The sequence below is a fragment of the Anarhichas minor genome, unplaced genomic scaffold, assembly GCF_050575085.1.
Source record: "Anarhichas minor isolate MPS153535 unplaced genomic scaffold, ASM5057508v1 ptg000024l, whole genome shotgun sequence".
NCBI classification, from domain to species: domain Eukaryota; kingdom Metazoa; phylum Chordata; class Actinopteri; order Perciformes; family Anarhichadidae; genus Anarhichas; species Anarhichas minor.
Genome location: NW_027466470.1, coordinates 18,592,088 through 18,609,484, shown reverse-complemented (window position 1 = coordinate 18,609,484; position 17,397 = coordinate 18,592,088). Strand labels below are relative to the sequence as shown.

At 42.0% G+C, this 17,397-nt stretch overlaps 3 protein-coding genes across 5 annotated transcripts; 1 reads left to right on the top strand and 2 right to left on the bottom strand.

Moving 5' to 3' along the window:
* Nucleotides 1–1,035: 1,035 nt before the first annotated feature.
* On the bottom strand, nt 1,036–5,952 carry pigr (polymeric immunoglobulin receptor). The gene is made up of 8 exons (XM_076097671.1): nt 5,784–5,952; nt 4,840–5,175; nt 4,146–4,227; nt 3,711–3,937; nt 2,194–2,290; nt 1,929–2,017; nt 1,731–1,780; nt 1,036–1,624 (listed from the first exon to the last, which is right to left on the bottom strand). Exons 1-8 carry the CDS (start codon nt 5,830–5,832, stop codon nt 1,547–1,549), a joined length of 1,008 nt encoding a protein of 335 aa, XP_075953786.1. The 5' UTR covers nt 5,833–5,952; the 3' UTR covers nt 1,036–1,546.
* A 2,816-nt stretch (nt 5,953–8,768) lies between these two features.
* dad1 (defender against cell death 1) lies at nt 8,769–11,150 on the bottom strand. Of its 2 annotated transcripts, none has more exons than XM_076097673.1 (3): nt 10,793–11,150; nt 9,809–9,946; nt 8,769–9,010 (listed from the first exon to the last, which is right to left on the bottom strand). In XM_076097673.1, the coding sequence occupies exons 1-2, from the start codon at nt 11,001–11,003 to the stop codon at nt 9,816–9,818; spliced, it is 342 nt and encodes a 113-aa protein (XP_075953788.1). In that variant the 5' UTR covers nt 11,004–11,150; the 3' UTR covers nt 8,769–9,010; nt 9,809–9,815. The 2 variants fall into 2 exon arrangements, with proteins under 2 accessions (XP_075953788.1, XP_075953787.1); XM_076097672.1 differs by having other exon boundaries at nt 9,779–9,946; nt 10,793–11,139.
* Nucleotides 11,151–11,572: 422 nt separating this feature from the next.
* abhd4 (abhydrolase domain containing 4, N-acyl phospholipase B) lies at nt 11,573–16,862 on the top strand. Of its 2 annotated transcripts, none has more exons than XM_076097669.1 (8): nt 11,573–11,752; nt 12,892–12,977; nt 13,189–13,293; nt 13,415–13,703; nt 14,480–14,679; nt 14,763–14,874; nt 14,985–15,171; nt 15,552–16,862. In XM_076097669.1, exons 1-8 carry the CDS (start codon nt 11,697–11,699, stop codon nt 15,639–15,641), a joined length of 1,125 nt encoding a protein of 374 aa, XP_075953784.1. In that variant the 5' UTR covers nt 11,573–11,696; the 3' UTR covers nt 15,642–16,862. The 2 variants fall into 2 exon arrangements, with proteins under 2 accessions (XP_075953784.1, XP_075953785.1); XM_076097670.1 differs by having other exon boundaries at nt 11,620–11,776.
* Nucleotides 16,863–17,397: the final 535 nt, after the last annotated feature.

Genomic DNA, 17,397 nt, shown 5'->3' with positions numbered 1-17,397 from the left:
ACTGGAGACCGAAACTATTCGGTTAACGTGACCTCTGGTTTATAATTACGCCAGCAGGGGGCGCCCTGGTAGCTCCCTTGGCTGAGCACATAGCTGGAGGTCAAATAGTGACTAAATTACCTCCTAATGCCTTGTATCCTTACCACTTTTCGTTGACCTCGTTGAAAAAAGTCATGTGTCGAGGATCTATTGAGGATAAGTCCTTTCCGCAGCAAAGGGCCCGTGTTCGATTCCAGTCCGGGGCTTTTTGCTGCATGTCATCCCCTTTCCCTCTCTCCCACCTTCCATGTGTCTGTCCATACAAAACCATGAAAATGCACAAACCATACATTACTTCATATCTAATAAGTTTTTATTACTACCGCGGTGCTATCTAGGGTGCAATTGTCAGGAAAGCACCCGAGAGTTTTGCTTCTCTTCTCTTTGTCACCGCTCTCGTAATATTGTATCACCTGCCCCTTGGCTCGGATTACACAACAGTCACATAATCAGTTCATTATTTAGTCATACACAACCGGGTCTCTTTCTGATCCTCGAATTCTCCTGAAAGTTTTAGCGTCCCAAATCTCGTCGTCTCTGCAGTTACACTTTTCCGTTGGCGTCTTCGTTCGCATTAATGACCCTGCTACTTCACCCTCGGGTGTTTGTACTCTTCCAGCTTTGCGCCAATCGCATCACAGAAACGATATCCAACACACCCACTCACTCGCCATGAATTCTGCCGACAATGCCCACGTCTATTCGCACATGGGCTTAATCAGACATTACACAGACTTTGTGCTAGCAGGGTTAAGTCTGCTTAATGTCTGGTCTAACTGATTCGGACATTTGCATTCTCACATACAGCTCCTAAGGCTAAAGTCTAGATAAGTTCAGGGTTGCAGTGCATGTGTGAAAGGGGCTATTATCTCTATTTTCCCTATGAATAGCACCAACTTGCTAATTTCTTTAGGAACTTTATTGAAAATGATCAGTCAATAATGGACCTGTTAAATAAGTGTTTTCCCACATTGATTACAATCTAGCGTAGAAATATCGAATCAAAAATGTTTTTATTGATGTATTGTATTTGAGATTTTTAAAAAAAAAAAAATTTTAAATTATTATTATTATTTTCAGTTAGAATGTAAACTGTAAGATACAATACCCAAATTCCAACAAAAAATATGAACATACATGACCTCAGTGCCATTAGTGGTAGTTACAGTGCTGCTTCTGACAACAAAAATTTAATTAAAGACCACAAGATTATATTTTGATAAATTCTTACAAGTATACTTGCAAGATCTCCAGCATCTGCCAGTTGCATATGAAAAGCAGCAATCAGAAAACCTCATTGAATCTGTCTTTATAAAGCGCTTTGAGCGGTTGGAAGACTAGAAAAGTGCTATACAATTAAAGTCCATTTACCATTTTCAGTCCATTTTACCATCTATATGTAATGTACAAAAGACAGTGGAAATAAAGCATGAGCTGTGCGCAGTGAACCGACACAAAAATTACATCCAGTTACAAAGAGTAACAGTAAACACTACAGTGGCAAAGCTCAGTACTCCTCCTGGGAATCCTTGTTCATGAAAACGACAGCAGCGCTTTGTGGGTCACCTACGTCCCCTGAGTACCCCTACAAATGAGAGAAAAGAAAAATGATTACGATAATAATCTCTTAAGCATAACCTTGATAATAATGTTTATCTTTAATGTGAAATGGAAAAGTGACAGATTGTTACATTGTGCCTTGCTTTTATCATATTCACTTGTCTCAGCACAGGATCCTGCCCTAGAAATGGATATTGAGGATATTTAAGCAACAAATAATAATGCAAATATATTTCTCAGCATGTGCAATATCTCATAGTCCTATAGTTGAGCTTAGTGGTATGATTCTACCCAGATTTGATATTCAGAGGAAAGAGAAGCTGCCTTACTGTGTCGTCTCCAGAACTTTCTCACCCATATGGCCAAGCCCACGATGAACATGATGAAGGCACACACCAGCAAAGTCTCCAAGATGTGACTAAAACACAGACACAAAGCTCTCAGTGGTCTGAACACATAGTCCAGCTTCAAGAACAGCTCAGGCCTATGCTGCGTCTGTTTTTACATAGTTACATGACGGCCAAAATGATGACAGATTTCTCATGAACGGCAGTTTTAAAGCACAAGCATAAAGCTGAGCTTCACTCCTCTTGCCTGTGACTGTTCCAGGACTCCTTCGTGATGGGTTTGGGTGGAGGCAGGTATGCAGCAGACTGACTCGGTGTAGGTGGGGATGTCGCAGTCACTGCAGCTGAAGATAAACACAGTGTAGCTGAAAAAACGATGTACTATTTTAAGCAAAATGTAGCAGCACCCTCAGAGTTCATAACATCAATATGCCTTGATAAGTGACTCATGATAATCAATACCTTTGTACAGCGGGAGACCTAAGAGTCCCCGCCATCTGTCACAAACACATATTGATCTGTAGAGCCGCTCTTGGCTACTTCTCATTCAGCCGCTGCAGAGTGATGAACGTGGGGAAGAAGCCACGTAGCAGCAGAATTGGGTCTCTCTTCATACATACAATGCCTGGTTTAAATAGCTTTTAATAAAATTCGAGAGTTTGAATTTGTGAGTCAGATCACCATCTAATCAACTCCCCATGGTACACTGATTTGTCTGGTTTTCACCCGATAAGCTCAAAGGATTTTTAAAAAGAGGTTTCCCAGACTGAAAGCACAGCATGTGAGAATTGGACTGATTTTGATATGCTTAGTGTGAAAGTGGTAGCTATTAGTGACAAACTCACAGAGAATTATCACCCAACTCTGCAGTGTCCCACACCTTAATAGAGTGCTGCAGGGATGAGGTATTTTTAAAGGCCAACCGAGAAGTTAGAATCGCACTGGTTCCCTCAACAGAAAGCCAGTGAGATGTGTTCATAGGATGTTGGGTTAGTAAAGAAAATAAAGGTTTAAGCTAGATAATCTTGATAAAGGGAAACCACTTTTATGATTTTTGAAGGGTAAAAACAATTGCCAGATGAAGAAAAGCGAACGTTAGGCTACAAACAAACTACACTGTGATCACAGGACTTCACTACGGTAAAGTTGCCCTAGTGTGCGGCGTGGCGTGTTGACGTTTCGTAGTCTCATTTAGCCACTTGTTAACAACTGCCTTTTTTAAGACACGTACAAATTCAAGAGTGGTGTATTTGCTGACGTATTTTATGTCGTAGAACGAAACGTTAAAATCCCTTAAGCTTCTGTTAACTACAGACCTTATTACAGACATCTAACTAAAAAAAACATTCAAAAAACCCAATGACTTCCAAATCAGGCGGAAAGGCAAAAATGCTGACTCATCTCTGTGTTTCATGACTCATTCTGGCAGCACTCTAGTGAGTATTTTAGTTTCTTTAAGCTCGTTGTTTTGGTTTCCCAGTCCGCAACTTAACTTCTTGTGATTCTTACTCTCATGGCTCTCATAGACCTAAGGCGATAATATGTACAGTAAGTGTTGTGTCCGCTTGTTCTGCTGCCCCAAGTGCTAAAAACGAATCAATTAATACTGTTAACATAAATCTTGCCCAGTGAAACTTCAACAATGGATCGATTAGGAATCGCTCAGATTGTACTCTAGATGTCTAGATTCACGTTGAATTCAAAATATAAATAGATGATTTGTTATACATATTTTTTCATTGCAAGGGTTCTTTGTCAACCTACTAGTCGTGGGTGTTGGTGTGACCAGCACATGAACGAGCTTCTGGTTCTGTCCTGCAGAACACCAGTACCAGCCGCTATCGCTCATCTGCAGCTTCTTTAAGGTTACAGTGAAAGCCCTAGTTCTGTCATCGCTGATGGCCACTGAAGTGTCTTCGTAGCTCCCCTCAGAACCAGTCAGCAGACAGGAGCTCCAGTCTCCACTCCGACACCACTTCTTCTCGCTGTCTCTGTTGGCAAGCAGTCACAGGGGAGTCAGTGAAGGCTCACTGTCCATCACAGTTCGGCTTGAATTGAAGATTGTTTTAACAAACAACCAAGTTTCTCAGGTTTGCTGATGCTTTAAAAATGTAGTTTTTAAAAGTTTGGGTTCTACATTGTCTGATGGTAAAACAACAACTGACAATCGTGATATTTTGAATTTGGCAAATAAAATACCTGTATCTCTCACTGTAGCGGCATTCAACTGTGACACTACTCCCTTCTTCCCCACTCAGTTGGCTGTTCACCACCGACATACCTGCAGGTAAGGAATGCAAACTTAAAGGGCCACTGTGTAGCATTTTGGGTGATCTCAGAAATAGAATGTGATGTTCATAACTACGTTTTCATTAGTGTATAATCACCTGAAGCTAAGAATCATTGTAAGTCCTTCATATTCACAGTCTGCCATGTTTCTACAGTAGCCCAGAATGGACAAACCAAACACTAGCTCTGGCGAGAACATTTAACATTTAACATTTAACGTTACCTGAAGGCCACCGTAGTTCCCCAACATGATTGTAAAAGTGCGGTAAAGTGAGTCGGTGAGGGCTAAACCGTTGTACCTTTGTCTGACTTGCATTGCTCATGAAGTACTGTTATTATAGTATGGATGGCCTGTGATCAAGGCCAACGGTATTGCCACGTTTTTTTTGCACTCAGCAGCTCACTTAACCGGAGTCTTGGAAAGGGAGGAGTGAGCGGAGGGGTGTTCAGTCGGTTGCAATTTACAACAACACCACTAGACGCCACCAAATCAAACACTGTGTCTTTTTTATACTTGCTATCGAAGCATTCGAAATGCATTCGAATATCCTTTTCAACGGCGATCAATAAACACTCATCAGTTCAAAATCCCTCCATTACTCACCATGAATGACCTTGATGTACGTGGAAGCGACAACGTCGCGGTTCCACATGCCGCCTATCTCCACGCCACACATGTACCAGCCGGAGTCGCCCTCCTTCAGGTTGCTCATGGTCAAAGTGAACACCTGCTGGACCGGGTCGTCGAAGATGCTCACTTTCCCCGCGGCTGGATTGGCTGAATCGGTTCGAGCTAAACTGGTGCAGAACTCCCTCGTATTCCCCCGGCACCAGTACTTCACATAGCCGGCATACTGGGGGTCATAATGACACGGGACGATGAGGGACTGACCCTCCATGACTGTGAGCTCTCCCTCGGTGGTTACCCTGCAGAGGAAGGCTGAAGGAAAGTGGAGATGATTGAGTGTTGAGCACCAACTTGAGCTCAGACTCTCAGCCACGCTGCAGTTAAAACACACTCACAGTGGACATTTCTTATCCAGGATTGAGGATTGGAGAAAGTGGCCTTGAGCAATACTCATACCATATTTATGGTTTCGCTTTCCTTTGTAACGAAACACTATTCCTATTTTAACTTCCCTCTGTTTCAAAATTGGATTATTCCTATGAAATAGAGATTTTGGGGGACAAATATAACAGGCTTTTGGAGACTTGGCAAAATAAACATCAAACATAATGTTGCCATGGGCAAGCGGCACAGAAGCTTGGAAGATTAAAAAAACAACAGCAACATAAAAGCCTTCTCCGGCTCCTGCAGAAAAATAACAGTAAGAACTTTACTAGTCTGGCCTTTAACGAATTATTAATACAGAGAAGTGATAAAATAGTAAAGAGATCTGAAGCGAAAGTGAGGGGGCTGCATCAAAGACATTAATCATTCTAACTCTGTTTTTTCATCAATTGTCTGCCTAAAAAAGGCTCTAATACAAAAAACAAACAAAAAAACTCTAATAAACATATGCTCTCAGTTACTATATTATTTATTACCTGGGATCCATGGTAACAGGCTGAGGGCGAGGATTATGGGTTGCTGCATGTTTCGCCGTCAGTTTGAGGAACTCTCTCCCTTGTCTAAACACAGACTCCAGGTTCCGCAATCCCACTAACCCTTTGGTCATGTGACCACAAGTTGGATCCAGATGTTCCAGATATTAACCATGTAGGTGCCAATTAGATTTTAAAACTCAGGAATACTTCTAGCAAACGCTTTGGCACTTTTCTAAAATACCACAATTTGTCTATGGCTTTCTGTAAATGAGTCTGATCTCTTTTTGTGACCTAAAAAGTATTTTTTTTTTTTCAGCTCACACAACATTTTAAAAGGCAATGTGTGAAAATCCATAAAACTATTTCTGTGAAGTGACCCATTTGCTGACATCTTTTGTTTTCTTCGACACTCCGGTCTGGGCTCCGGATTTCGAATGTGGAACTATTCTTTTTAACTACAGTTTTGGTCCGTAAGTAAACATGTTCGTCTTTCCTCTTATATCTTCTTGTTTTATCATTTCAGTCACAGTGTTAGCCATCTTTTGTTAATATCCTATCCTCCCAAGCAACCAAACGCTGAGCGCCTTCCCACCATGCATGCAGAGGATTCATTTGGCAGGCTACAAAGAAATAATTTGATTTTGATGCCTGAAATCTTTGGATTTGGTCCAGCCTTCATTTGTCGGATTAAGTGCCCCGTCCCCCCGCCCCCCCGCCAGCCACTGAATTAACAAACAATTATTCCAAGGCTCTCAATTTGCTCTGTGAAGGGTGTCAAGGATGTCCCCAAAGTCCCTTTTTGCTTTGGCTGCAAGGCCTTTTATGGTCATCCATTTCCTGGTAAAATGTCGGCAGAACCCAGAATTGAAACTGAACATGTTCCTGCGACAGCCCTGGCAGATTTGTGAATCGAAACTTTCCCAAAACTAATTATTCACAGCCTTTCAAGCACACTGCCATATCCCAGTATCAGCATTGTGAAAGGTTGGTTTACAGATCTGTTTCTCTGTGTTACAAGAGATTGATTTTGGTAAATTGTTGCATCAAACTAAACAGGATTTGCTTGATGGTCACAACTTTCCTCCTTCACAGAGCATGTCAACCTGGTTATAATGTAAGGGGGGAAAGGTCTTCTATCAGTCTTTCTTCAATCATCCCTTCATGTTAGGCAATGTAAACAAACCTTACGTATGTATGGCTGAAGCAAAATGGTGCCATGATGCTTCCTAGCGTTTGTCTTTATCACTGAGGTTCTAGTATACATTGCATAGCGGTTTCAATGCAATACTAGTACTTGGTTCCCAAACGGGCCATTGCTCTACATTGAGATGAATTAATGAGATGTATTCCTTCCAGTGGAAGAGGAAGCAGTTTAGTCAAAAAGACAATATCACAGTCCAAGTCCACGGTATCAATTACACCCTTAAAATAGTGTCTACTTTCAGCAAGACATTTGAATTGTGATCTAATTCTGTTGTACACAAAGTACAGTAAGCAGTGGTGAGTAGTACATTTACTCAAGTACTACTTTTATCTTGTCATACTTCCGCTCTACCTTTCAGAGGAATATGTTGTACTTTTTACATTTACTTGACAGCTTCAGTTACTTTGTGGGTTTGCAAAAAATCTATAATGACCATATCACATGAGATGCATTTTCTATACCAAACAGAATGTAAGATAACTAGAATGTGCTCTACCTTGAGCAATCAGACACTAACATGTGGCTTACATGTTAATGAACCAGTAACATTGTACAATAGTTTAACATATAACAATATAACTGTGACATGGGTCATGTTGCACGAGTAGTTATACTTCCAATCTTTAAGTAAATGTTGCTGATATTACTTACGAACGTACACTGAAGTATTATTTTGACTTGTACTTGTAATGGAGTTTATTGGAGTGGTTTTGCTACTTTTACTTGAGTAAATGATCGGAATACATCTTCCACCACTGACAGAAAGTAGCCTCCAGTTACTTTTACCTAATCTAAATGTAGGACATTTAATTAGTGGCTTATAGATGAAAAGATGGGAAACCAGGACCTTTTTCACATAAAGGCTCATTCCTCTCCTTTAAAAACTTAGAAATGTGGTATCCTCAACTCCTCGTTTGAATTCTTCCAGGTCCGATATGTCCAAAATCACCTCATTACTTAATGCTAACCCCCTTTCAAAAGGACCGGTGCTAATGTTATCCCTTTAACATTTAGAGGCGGGTACCTCTCTCGTCTGCTATTAAATCAGCGTAGGAAGAGATGTAGATGACCTTTTACAGAAGAAACATGGGACGCCAACTCGATTCAGTCCGTTTTTCTATTTATGTGAGGCAGTTCCATATCCAATTCAAACTGGTCCGCACAGCCCACACCCAAAGACCAAACGAGCTGAAATGAACCCCTCAGGTCAGTGCGGTCTGTGACAAATGTTGAGTGGCTCTGCACAGTCACAATCAAACTGAGCTGGAATGTGTTTCCATCAGGTGTTCCAGAGCAGGTAATGGACGTAAACCCTCTCATTGCTCTGGGGTGCAATGTTCTTGCTCTCCCCCTCTCTTAGCATGATGGGCAGACGGCTCATTGGCTCAGGTATACACTGGGGGAAAAAAGGTTGCAATCGGTTTGGGGTCTCTCTAAAAAGGGATAGCATAGCAATTTTTGCAGTTATATTTTTTTCCCATCAATCGTTTTAACACTTTTTCTGTAGCCAACTCCAAATGTAGCCCCCCCCCCCAAATGCTGATGTAAGAAGTCATATATTTTAGGCTGTTATTTGACTATATAGCCGTCACCCTCATAAACAGGGGTTAAGGGGGTATACCGTCTATGTCATGAAATGAATTAATAGAATCATGTATTTTACAAATGTATGCTTCTACTGAAAAACACCTGTCCTTACTCAAAAGGTTTAGGTTGTTTAAAACAAATCTATTGTTGAAAAGAAAATGCGTTTTTCAAGAACTGCTTCATTATTCTCAAGGTAACCATTTGAGTTGTTTTTATTTCTTCTTCTTCTCAGTGCAAAAGGGAATGCTTTACAAATTTTTATGTAAAAAAAAAAAAAAAAAGGAATACAAGAAATCAATCCATATCTGCAGGGAAATTGTATCTTGTGTGACAAGATGTAATTAATTCAGTGTTGATGGTGGGATGTCACTCTGGCACAAAAGCAGATGTAGCGTCATGTCCTGAAGGGGAGTTTTGATAAGTTCTCTATCGTGATCTGTGGAAAAATAAAAGAAGAGGTGGTTAGGTTATGGGAGCAGTTATTTAGAAGCAAATGAGAAAGAAGAGAATGCAGTATGCCCTTTGCAAGTCTAAAATTTCAATAACACAGTTTTGTAGCAAAGCAAAAGCATCATGTGGATCCCTGCAGAGATGTTAGACTTGTTTCACAAGCATTAACCAATAGAATGCGTATATCTCTATCAAAGCCCACATACAACTCCTTTGACTGGAGAAATTCTACCATTTATTGCCCATTATGAGAGACTACACTGTGAACACCGACGCATATCTCACACACAACACGATCCAGAGAGATTTTCTCTTATTCTAAAAAAATACCGTCCGTACAAAACACATTCAAAGAAGAAGTTCTTCTAACTATTCAGTGGCGTTCATGACCTTGACCAGTCAGGGTTTAACTATTTCAAAAAATCTGAATACACCATGTCAGAACTAAAGAACGTTCAGGCCTAATTGGTTAGTGGGCTCCATCAAGGCTCAAAAATGTGCTAGTTGCAACTTGATATGAAACAAGAAAATAGTCGAAACCAACAGCTGCACAAATCATACTTGGAGCAGCGTAAAGCATACAGCTGGAAGGAAAGCTTACTGCAGAATACCATCCGATGACTGCATGTGTTCAAACACCAATACAAACAAGCGTGATCGTCTCCATTTGGGGTTTGAACTAGAATGTGACTTCGAGCAAAAATGGTAACTTTAAAAACTCCTAAAATGAGAAAGGCACGTTTGAAATATACACCTGAGAGGGAGGACACTGAGTCAGACGCACGTCTGTTTTAACCAATGAAGTTCATCACAACCAGATGCAGGACGGTGTGAGCGAATAGGAAGTCAGCGAAGGCTCTCTCTGAGGAGATGGACAGGAAGTCTCCTTTGTTCTGTGGGTTGATCTGGATACGAAGACACACTACGAAAAAATAAAGACACAGTGGATTTAATATTACAACACTTATTGCGCTGAAAACATCAATGTGAGGAGCTGCCTTATTTCTCCTTTTTCTATTAGAATAAACTGGATATCGTTGGGATTGAATTGCTTTTTCTTCATCTTTTGACATTCTACAGCCAAACAATCATGCAGCTCAATGCAGTTAACATTATGATCATCATATATTATGAACCCAATTCATAAATCTAACCTAGTTTATGATTCATAGAAAAGTTCCCAAGTCGTCTAGTTAGGTCAGTATGAGCTCTGAGTAACAGGGTTTTCACTTTCCTCCACTATGGGGATATAATTGATTCTGTTATTCAGTTCTAAGGTACACCCAGATACCAGTTTATTAGGCGCACAGAGCATAAACGAATGCACTGTAATGCAACACACCCTGCCTGCATTAGAGTTACTACGTGGATTCATTGATACTGCTGTGTTGAATCACCACTATGCTAGCTATGATAATATATAAACTCATTGTAACGTAAAAATACAACCACAAACTAAAACTAGCAAGTTGAACACCTTTCTACAAACGTAGAGAGGTAACTTTAAGATAGGAGTTTAAGTGACAATTCAGTGTGCTTCTTAATTCTAATGGAGTCGACGAACATTGCCATACTCCGTGTTTGTATTTATTTTACTCCTATATAACTACACTTTAAGCCGTGGCGTTTTAGCATGGTTAGCTAGCTTGCGTCTGCACACACGTTGACTAATAATGGGCCAGAAGTCCAGTGACCGAAACCGTCCAAACTGACGCATCGTGCAATTCATCGGCAACACATAACAAAATGTAACAGAATGAGTATTTACCTCCGAGAATGAAGGCGCCAACACACGAGATGAAGCCCGACAGAAAGCTATTGAAGGGGAAGGTGCCGACGAGCAGACAGTAGAGGAACTGCAGCGCTCCTGTCAACAAGATGTACAACAAATAAGAGTCCACCACTTTCAGCTTGTTGGGCGTCGTGGTGGTGTACTCCTCTAGAAACCGAGCGATCACCGATATGACCGAGTTCGACATGGTTGTTGTCGTCTAATTTCAACAAATGGGTTAAAATGAGCGAGTTTTGCACAGGTCCCCTTCCTCAATCGAAAAAGTGACGTGTCCTCGTCAACCGGAAGCGGCCTTGGTGTTCCAAAGAATATATTCCGAGGGTGATTGCGAGCATAGGTTCCGAGTCGCTCGGAGAAAAGAGCAGAGGCCGGTTGCTGAAGAACGGAGACTTGGCGCCGCCCACCGTAGAGCACAGAGTTTTAAAAAGGAGGAAGACGTCTCACTCTGCCAGTATTTAGAGGTACGGCTGTGTCAACTGCATTCTCGGTTGTCACCAATTGTATTGGGACGCAGAAGGCCCCAGTGCCTAATTTGTGAATTCCAGGTTAAGCTTTAGCAGTTTTGAATTTCACCAACTATTAATACACACAAACACACGTGAAAACGTTGTGTATAGCGACATGAATTTATCACAAATAATACCGGCAGTCGCGGTCCATTTGGCTGTTTGTAAGTAACAATACACGTTTTGTAACCCCCCGTCAGACTTTCCGTACCGCTCTTTCTCACCATTGACTCATCTTCGCAGCGGACCATCTCTGTGCTCGCTCAGCTGACCCAGGAAAGAACGAGTTTGTGTAATTTCAAAGGAGATATAAAAGTGCTCGTGTTGTCAACGTCCTAATTTCTGTGAATGTAGTCACCAGATAATGTCAACCAATGGACCCCGCTACAGCAACAACCACCGATCTGATGCAGAACGAGTGTGAAACGGAGTAAGTCACGTTTAACTTCGAGAGGTAAACAGACGACCTCCTCCAACTCACCGCTAGTCTGATTACATCACAAGCTAGCTACACTTTAAAAAGCTGAACGTGTTTATTGTGTCGCTTGTTTAAGGGACTGTGTTGTACAATACGTCACTGGAGTGCTGTGTCAGTGTAACGTTAGCAGAAAATGAATTTGGTGATAAATACACACGCTCTTATGCTAATTTGGTGTGTTACATATCCATAGAACATTTGATAAATTAAAGGTTATTAGTAGTAACCGAGACTCTACAGCAGTGATCAAATGGGATTGTCTTGCTCTGCCACTCCTGTTTAACTGGCATTTTAAAGTGTTGATATTCACTGGAGAGAAGCGCAGCTGTGAGTGACACGGTGAGCCAGTTGGATGACTCAGCAATTCTTTTTTGCGTAACAGGTAGAAGGCCTGTAGGTGTACCTGTGGGTAGTGGAGGTAGAAATGAGAGACTGGCCTATCTCTATCTCCAACCAGAGAGGAAGTCTCTCTCTCTCTCTCTCTCTCTGTGATTAGCTCTGACCTCTTGGTACTTATGATACATCCTGACCACTATATCACTGCTGTGGGGTCCTGGCACTGACCAGCATGATGGTTGTGTAACCTGACACTCCTGGGCGGGTTTGCTCTGTGCAAACATTGATGGCACTTGTTGGCAATTTATCAGTGTGTTCTTTTCAGAACACTTTAACTCAGAACATTGTGTGTGTGTGTGTGTGTGTGTGTGCATGCAGACAAACAAAGGTAGCCTTTGCCTGACTTGCTGTAATCTCAACCTGATGGTTGTGAGAGCTAATGTGCAGCTGGAGCAATCGGTTTTGAGAAGCATATGTGTGTGAAGCATATATACTCTGCAAAAACTTTGACTTGTTGTCAGACCTCCGAACCATCCGTGGAGAAAGAGCTCTGACCATTCAGCTGATTATATTCTAAGTGTCCGTTCAACAATATACTTCAAGACGTTTGAGAGTTTTCTCATCACGTTTATTTAAATTAATAAGATTAATTCACCACAGCACTGACTTTGTTCTGTGTACTCGGCATGCTTTTAATGGTTCCCGTACTATCAACCTCCTCATTCTTTGTTTTTTGCCTCTCTCTCTCTCGTTAGGTCAAGTTCAATCTGGAACTGGTGGCCTTCCTGGCGTCCAACCTCCATGTCCCTCTTAAAGACTACGGAGTCCAAGATTCTTGCTTGTAAGACTGTTGTGACGTATGCCGGCAGATTATTTAACTACTAGGAAGTAATATAAATGTTGCTTATCAGTTGTAATGATATTTAAAAGCATGCTAACTCTTTATAAAATACCTTTTGTAAGTGTAATACGACACCATTATGTCACCAGCTATACAACAAACCTATGTGAGGGTATGCTGATCTTTATTCCTCTATGTCTGGTCACAACAGGTATTCAGAATGACCTCTGGGCTCGGTTTGTGACCCTGCCAAACCAGGATCGAATACGGACTCTGTCTCTCAGCAAGAAGGCGGTGCGCAAGCCTGCAGAACAGGGTACCACCCTCCTCTCCGTCTGTCTGTTTGTTTAGCGGGAGGCGACCGCTGTACTTCCACAGTGCTACTGTATGCATTATATGACCCATGACATAACTCCTCTATGTCCTTTTTCCCTTAGCCCCAAAGACTCCGCTGGTGATGGTCCACGGCTTTGGAGGAGGGGTAGGCCTGTGGATCAGGAACATGGACACGCTGAGTCAGTCGCGCCCTCTTTACGCCTTTGACCTCCTGGGCTTCGGCAGGAGCTCCAGGCCTCCCTTCCCCTCAGACGCTGCCAAGGCAGAGGAGCAGTTTGTCGAATCCATTGAGCAGTGGAGACAGTCCTTAGGCCTGGAGAACATGATTCTGCTGGGACACAGTCTCGGGGGGTACCTGGCTACCTCCTACGCCATCCAGTACCCTTCTAGGTAATAATACTAATGTGATGCCGCCTCAAACATCAGCTAATGAGAAGCAGCTGCAGAACGGATTACTCAGCAGCTGGCAGTGATTTGGTGTTTTGTTGTCGTTTGAAAATTAAGGACTTCAGTAAATCATGTTCAATGGAAAGACATTAGTGAAGCCAGAGATTGTATTTCGACAGTGAACATTAAATGTCATGTTGAATATTTCTGGCTCATATCCAGAATCAAGAAAACTGAATTTTGAAGTTTGAAAGTGACAACGGTGACAACCGTCCCCACAAAGTGACTGCACGTAGCCCAGAAATGGTTTGCAACATAACCCTCCATAAAACCACAACTTAGAACTTTTGTACTTTGTCTTTTATACGGATTAAACCTTTGGACTAGATAGATAACCTGGCTGCACAACAAATCCTTGTTTGTTTTTTTGCGGGACTTTTTTTAATCCGTCGACCGATTTAAAAAAAAATAGTCTAAGCACAGAAACCTTGCACACTGAGTCTATTTGCTTTTGAAAAAAGATGGATAGGGCTAGTCCCAAACTGGGCAAATAAATGTATGACATTAGCAGGAAGTTAATGTTTAGCTTCCTGGAGCACAATCACTACTGTAGTTTTAGTCCGTCATCTCTGATTCCAATCTGTTCTGCAATCACCGGCCACACTCTCCTCCTAGTGGTGGTATTCAAAAAGATGCCACCGTGTGTGTTGAGCATAAGCTGATGGCAAACAAATGCCAGTTGATAGGAAATTACAATGTACCCTGCTTTCCTCTTGTAGAGTGTCTCATCTCATCCTGGTGGATCCGTGGGGTTTCCCTGAGCGACCGCAGACCCAGACCCAGACCCAGACCCAGGAGGGTCAAGATCAGGGAACGGAGGTGGTGAAGCGGCCGCCCCTGCCTACCTGGGTGAAAGCTCTCGCTGCAGTGGTTTCCCTCTTCAACCCACTGGCCGTCATCAGAGCAGCGGGGCCATGGGGTGAGACGACGTTGTTCATCTATTATTGCGCTGTGCCACGTCGACACGCTTTCCACTCATCTTACGGCGTGTCATTGATTCAGGTCCGGGCTTGGTGAACAGATTCCGTCCGGATTTCAAACGGAAATTCGAAGATCTGTTTGAGGATGACACTATGACGCAGTACATCTACCACTGTAACGCACAAACCCCGAGGTAAGCGAAAACACCCAACGCTTCATCACATTTCCAATGGCAGAACATAATGCCTACAGAAAGCTGACCAGTGTCCTACCGCCTTGTCCGTTTCCTCTCCTCCTCCCCAGTGGCGAGGTGGGTTTCCGGGCCATGGCGGAGTCTCTGGGCTGGGCCAAGAGGCCCATGCTGCAGCGGGTTCACCAGCTGCCCCCCTCCATGCCCCTCACCATGCTGTACGGAGCTCGATCCTGGGTGGACAGCTCGTCCGGGGACAGCGTGGTCCAGATTAGGAACCAGACCCTCACCAGAGTCATCGTGAGTAGAGTCATGAGGGCTAGGAGTCCAAAATGTGCAGTTCAGCATTGAAATGGCGTCATTTTAATTCAAGTCATGTTTGTTGCTTTTGGGTTGATATCTCAGAAACTCCTCGAGGCAAGTACTCGAGGATGAACCTGATTTTTGGTGGTCAAAGGTCACTGTGACCTCACAAAACAAGCCTTTGTTACGTAACTCAAGAATCCGCGTCAAATATCTAATAGGACATAATTGAGAAGAGACACAGTCATGGATGTAAACCTCAACATGACGTCGGTTGGCGGAGGCATACAACCGCGAGGCGGTGACTCTAGTCTTCACGTGGTAGTGCATCGTTGCTGACTCGTCTTTTTAATTTTCTCATCTATTCCACTGTGCAGCTGATAGACGACGCCTCTCACCACGTGTATGCTGATCAACCAGAGGAGTTCAACAGAGTGGTGGAAAAGATATGCAACTCTGTTAACTGACTGCCAGTATGCGTGTGTTTGTAATTTCATTTTTTTTTAAATTTCATTTTTGTGCGTCAAAGGACTGAAAGTATAAAGACAATTCATGACGGTTTTAGCACTCCAACATGTGGAGCATGCCGGATGGTTTGGCGTTGGGGCATATCAAGACATCCAGTAGCTCCACATGAGTTTGAACGTTATTTGTTTCAGAGACCTGTTCTCCTACGAACAGGTTGACGATACTATTGTTGCCAAGTTATCTTGTCATTTATAAGCTGATATATTGTAAGGAAATGGTTTATTTATAACATGATTGAATTGGTTTGTTAATGTGATCATATAGAGTAATAATTGTACTTCTTAAGCTAAATGATGTTGCCCATTGTTATATTTTTAACACACGCACTACTCTGGATGCACTGGGTTTGTGTGTGACGGAGCAGCCACATGGCTACTGACGCGCACTTTTTTTATGTGCCTGACATTAAGTACTGTATCAGATATTTTGTCTTTAATCCCTATTTTTCTCTTATATATTCCCCACGGTATCAAACCACTGTTTGTATTTTATACCGTGAAAACAATAAAAGCTTATTTGACAAACTGCTGCTGTGGAAATCCACATGCAAAGCACTGTGGCCCAACCAGTAGAGGTCAGTAACAAGTCCTACCATTGGTGCGCTTTTACTTCTGCCTGTCAGCAGTTGGAAAGGGCTAGTGGAAGTCCTTCATTCAAAATGTTGCATTTGTAAAAGCAGACAAATATTATCACCAAAAGTGCCAGTCACGAAGGCCGAATTGCCCCAATCACTGTTATATTTGTAACATAATTAAATGTTTCAACCAGCATTTTAATGTTGCAGCTGGGAGAGGTCTTCTGTTGTACGTAATGTAAGTTTGATCTAAAGCAATTTATCCCATTTGTTTTATTTTGTGTTTTTGTCAGTGTGATACTACAAACTCAATAAAAAATTGTTTTTAATAATTAGAAATGTAAACCTAAATTTGATTATGCAGGGAGGGTGTTATAGTAGCCTTTTTGGTTCACAATTCGATTTTCAATAAAAGACAAATGAATGCTTTCCATCTGAAACTGTTATCACCTAAATCAGGAGTCTTCAATGTTTTTCAGGCCAAGGACCCCCAAACTGCTAGAGAGATGCAGCAGGGACCCCTGACTATATATTGTATAAAATTGTGTTTTATATTAAACTGGGCCTAGTGCCATGTATAAACGTACCTCTTTATTGTGCTTTCAATACTAAGCTATTCAAATAATACACAGGTTCATATATTCATATTTTAAACATGTGCAAGGCACAGTGAGTATGGTGGCTGTGCCACTGCCATTGTCTGTACAAGCTATTCAAATTGATGTTTTCATTTTAAGCACATGTAAATGTGGAAATGAAAATGAGTGATGGCCTATTGGTGCCACTGCAATGCATAAACATACCTGTTATCTTGCATACAATACTGAACTATTAAAATAATGGACATTCATGTTTGGAAAAAAAAATAATTATTAAAAAAAAATTGTCTAATCAACCAAAAATTTTGCGGACCCCCTGGGGGTTGCGGACCTAAAGAACAGTAGATACCAGTGGTTCTTTATTTCTAGCACCGCCTGCTGTAACCCTCCGACATCGCAGCTCCAGTTACACTGCGCATGTGTTATACCCCATAGCTCTGGTCTAGACTATGCCCCAGCCTTCATTCTATGAGCCTTGTTTGACATGCGGATATGAAGAGGATTAGGGTTGGACGACAAAGA

Coding starts and splice junctions, on each gene's coding strand:
- pigr (XM_076097671.1), bottom strand. CDS start 5,832: ATGCAGCAACCCATAATCCTCGCCCTCAGCCTGTTACCATGGATCCCA. Junction 3,938..4,145: donor CGCTACAGTGAGAGATACAG/GTATTTTATTTG, acceptor GCTTGCCAACAG/AGACAGCGAGAAGAAGTGGT. Junction 2,018..2,193: donor GAGTCCTGGAACAGTCACAG/GCAAGAGGAGTG, acceptor TCTGTGTTTTAG/TCACATCTTGGAGACTTTGC.
- dad1 (XM_076097673.1), bottom strand. CDS start 11,003: ATGTCGAACTCGGTCATATCGGTGATCGCTCGGTTTCTAGAGGAGTAC. Junction 9,947..10,792: donor TGGCGCCTTCATTCTCGGAG/GTAAATACTCAT, acceptor ATTTTTTCGTAG/TGTGTCTTCGTATCCAGATC.
- abhd4 (XM_076097669.1), top strand. CDS start 11,697: ATGGACCCCGCTACAGCAACAACCACCGATCTGATGCAGAACGAGTGT. Junction 11,753..12,891: donor CAGAACGAGTGTGAAACGGA/GTAAGTCACGTT, acceptor CTCTCTCGTTAG/GTCAAGTTCAATCTGGAACT. Junction 12,978..13,188: donor GGAGTCCAAGATTCTTGCTT/GTAAGACTGTTG, acceptor TGGTCACAACAG/GTATTCAGAATGACCTCTGG.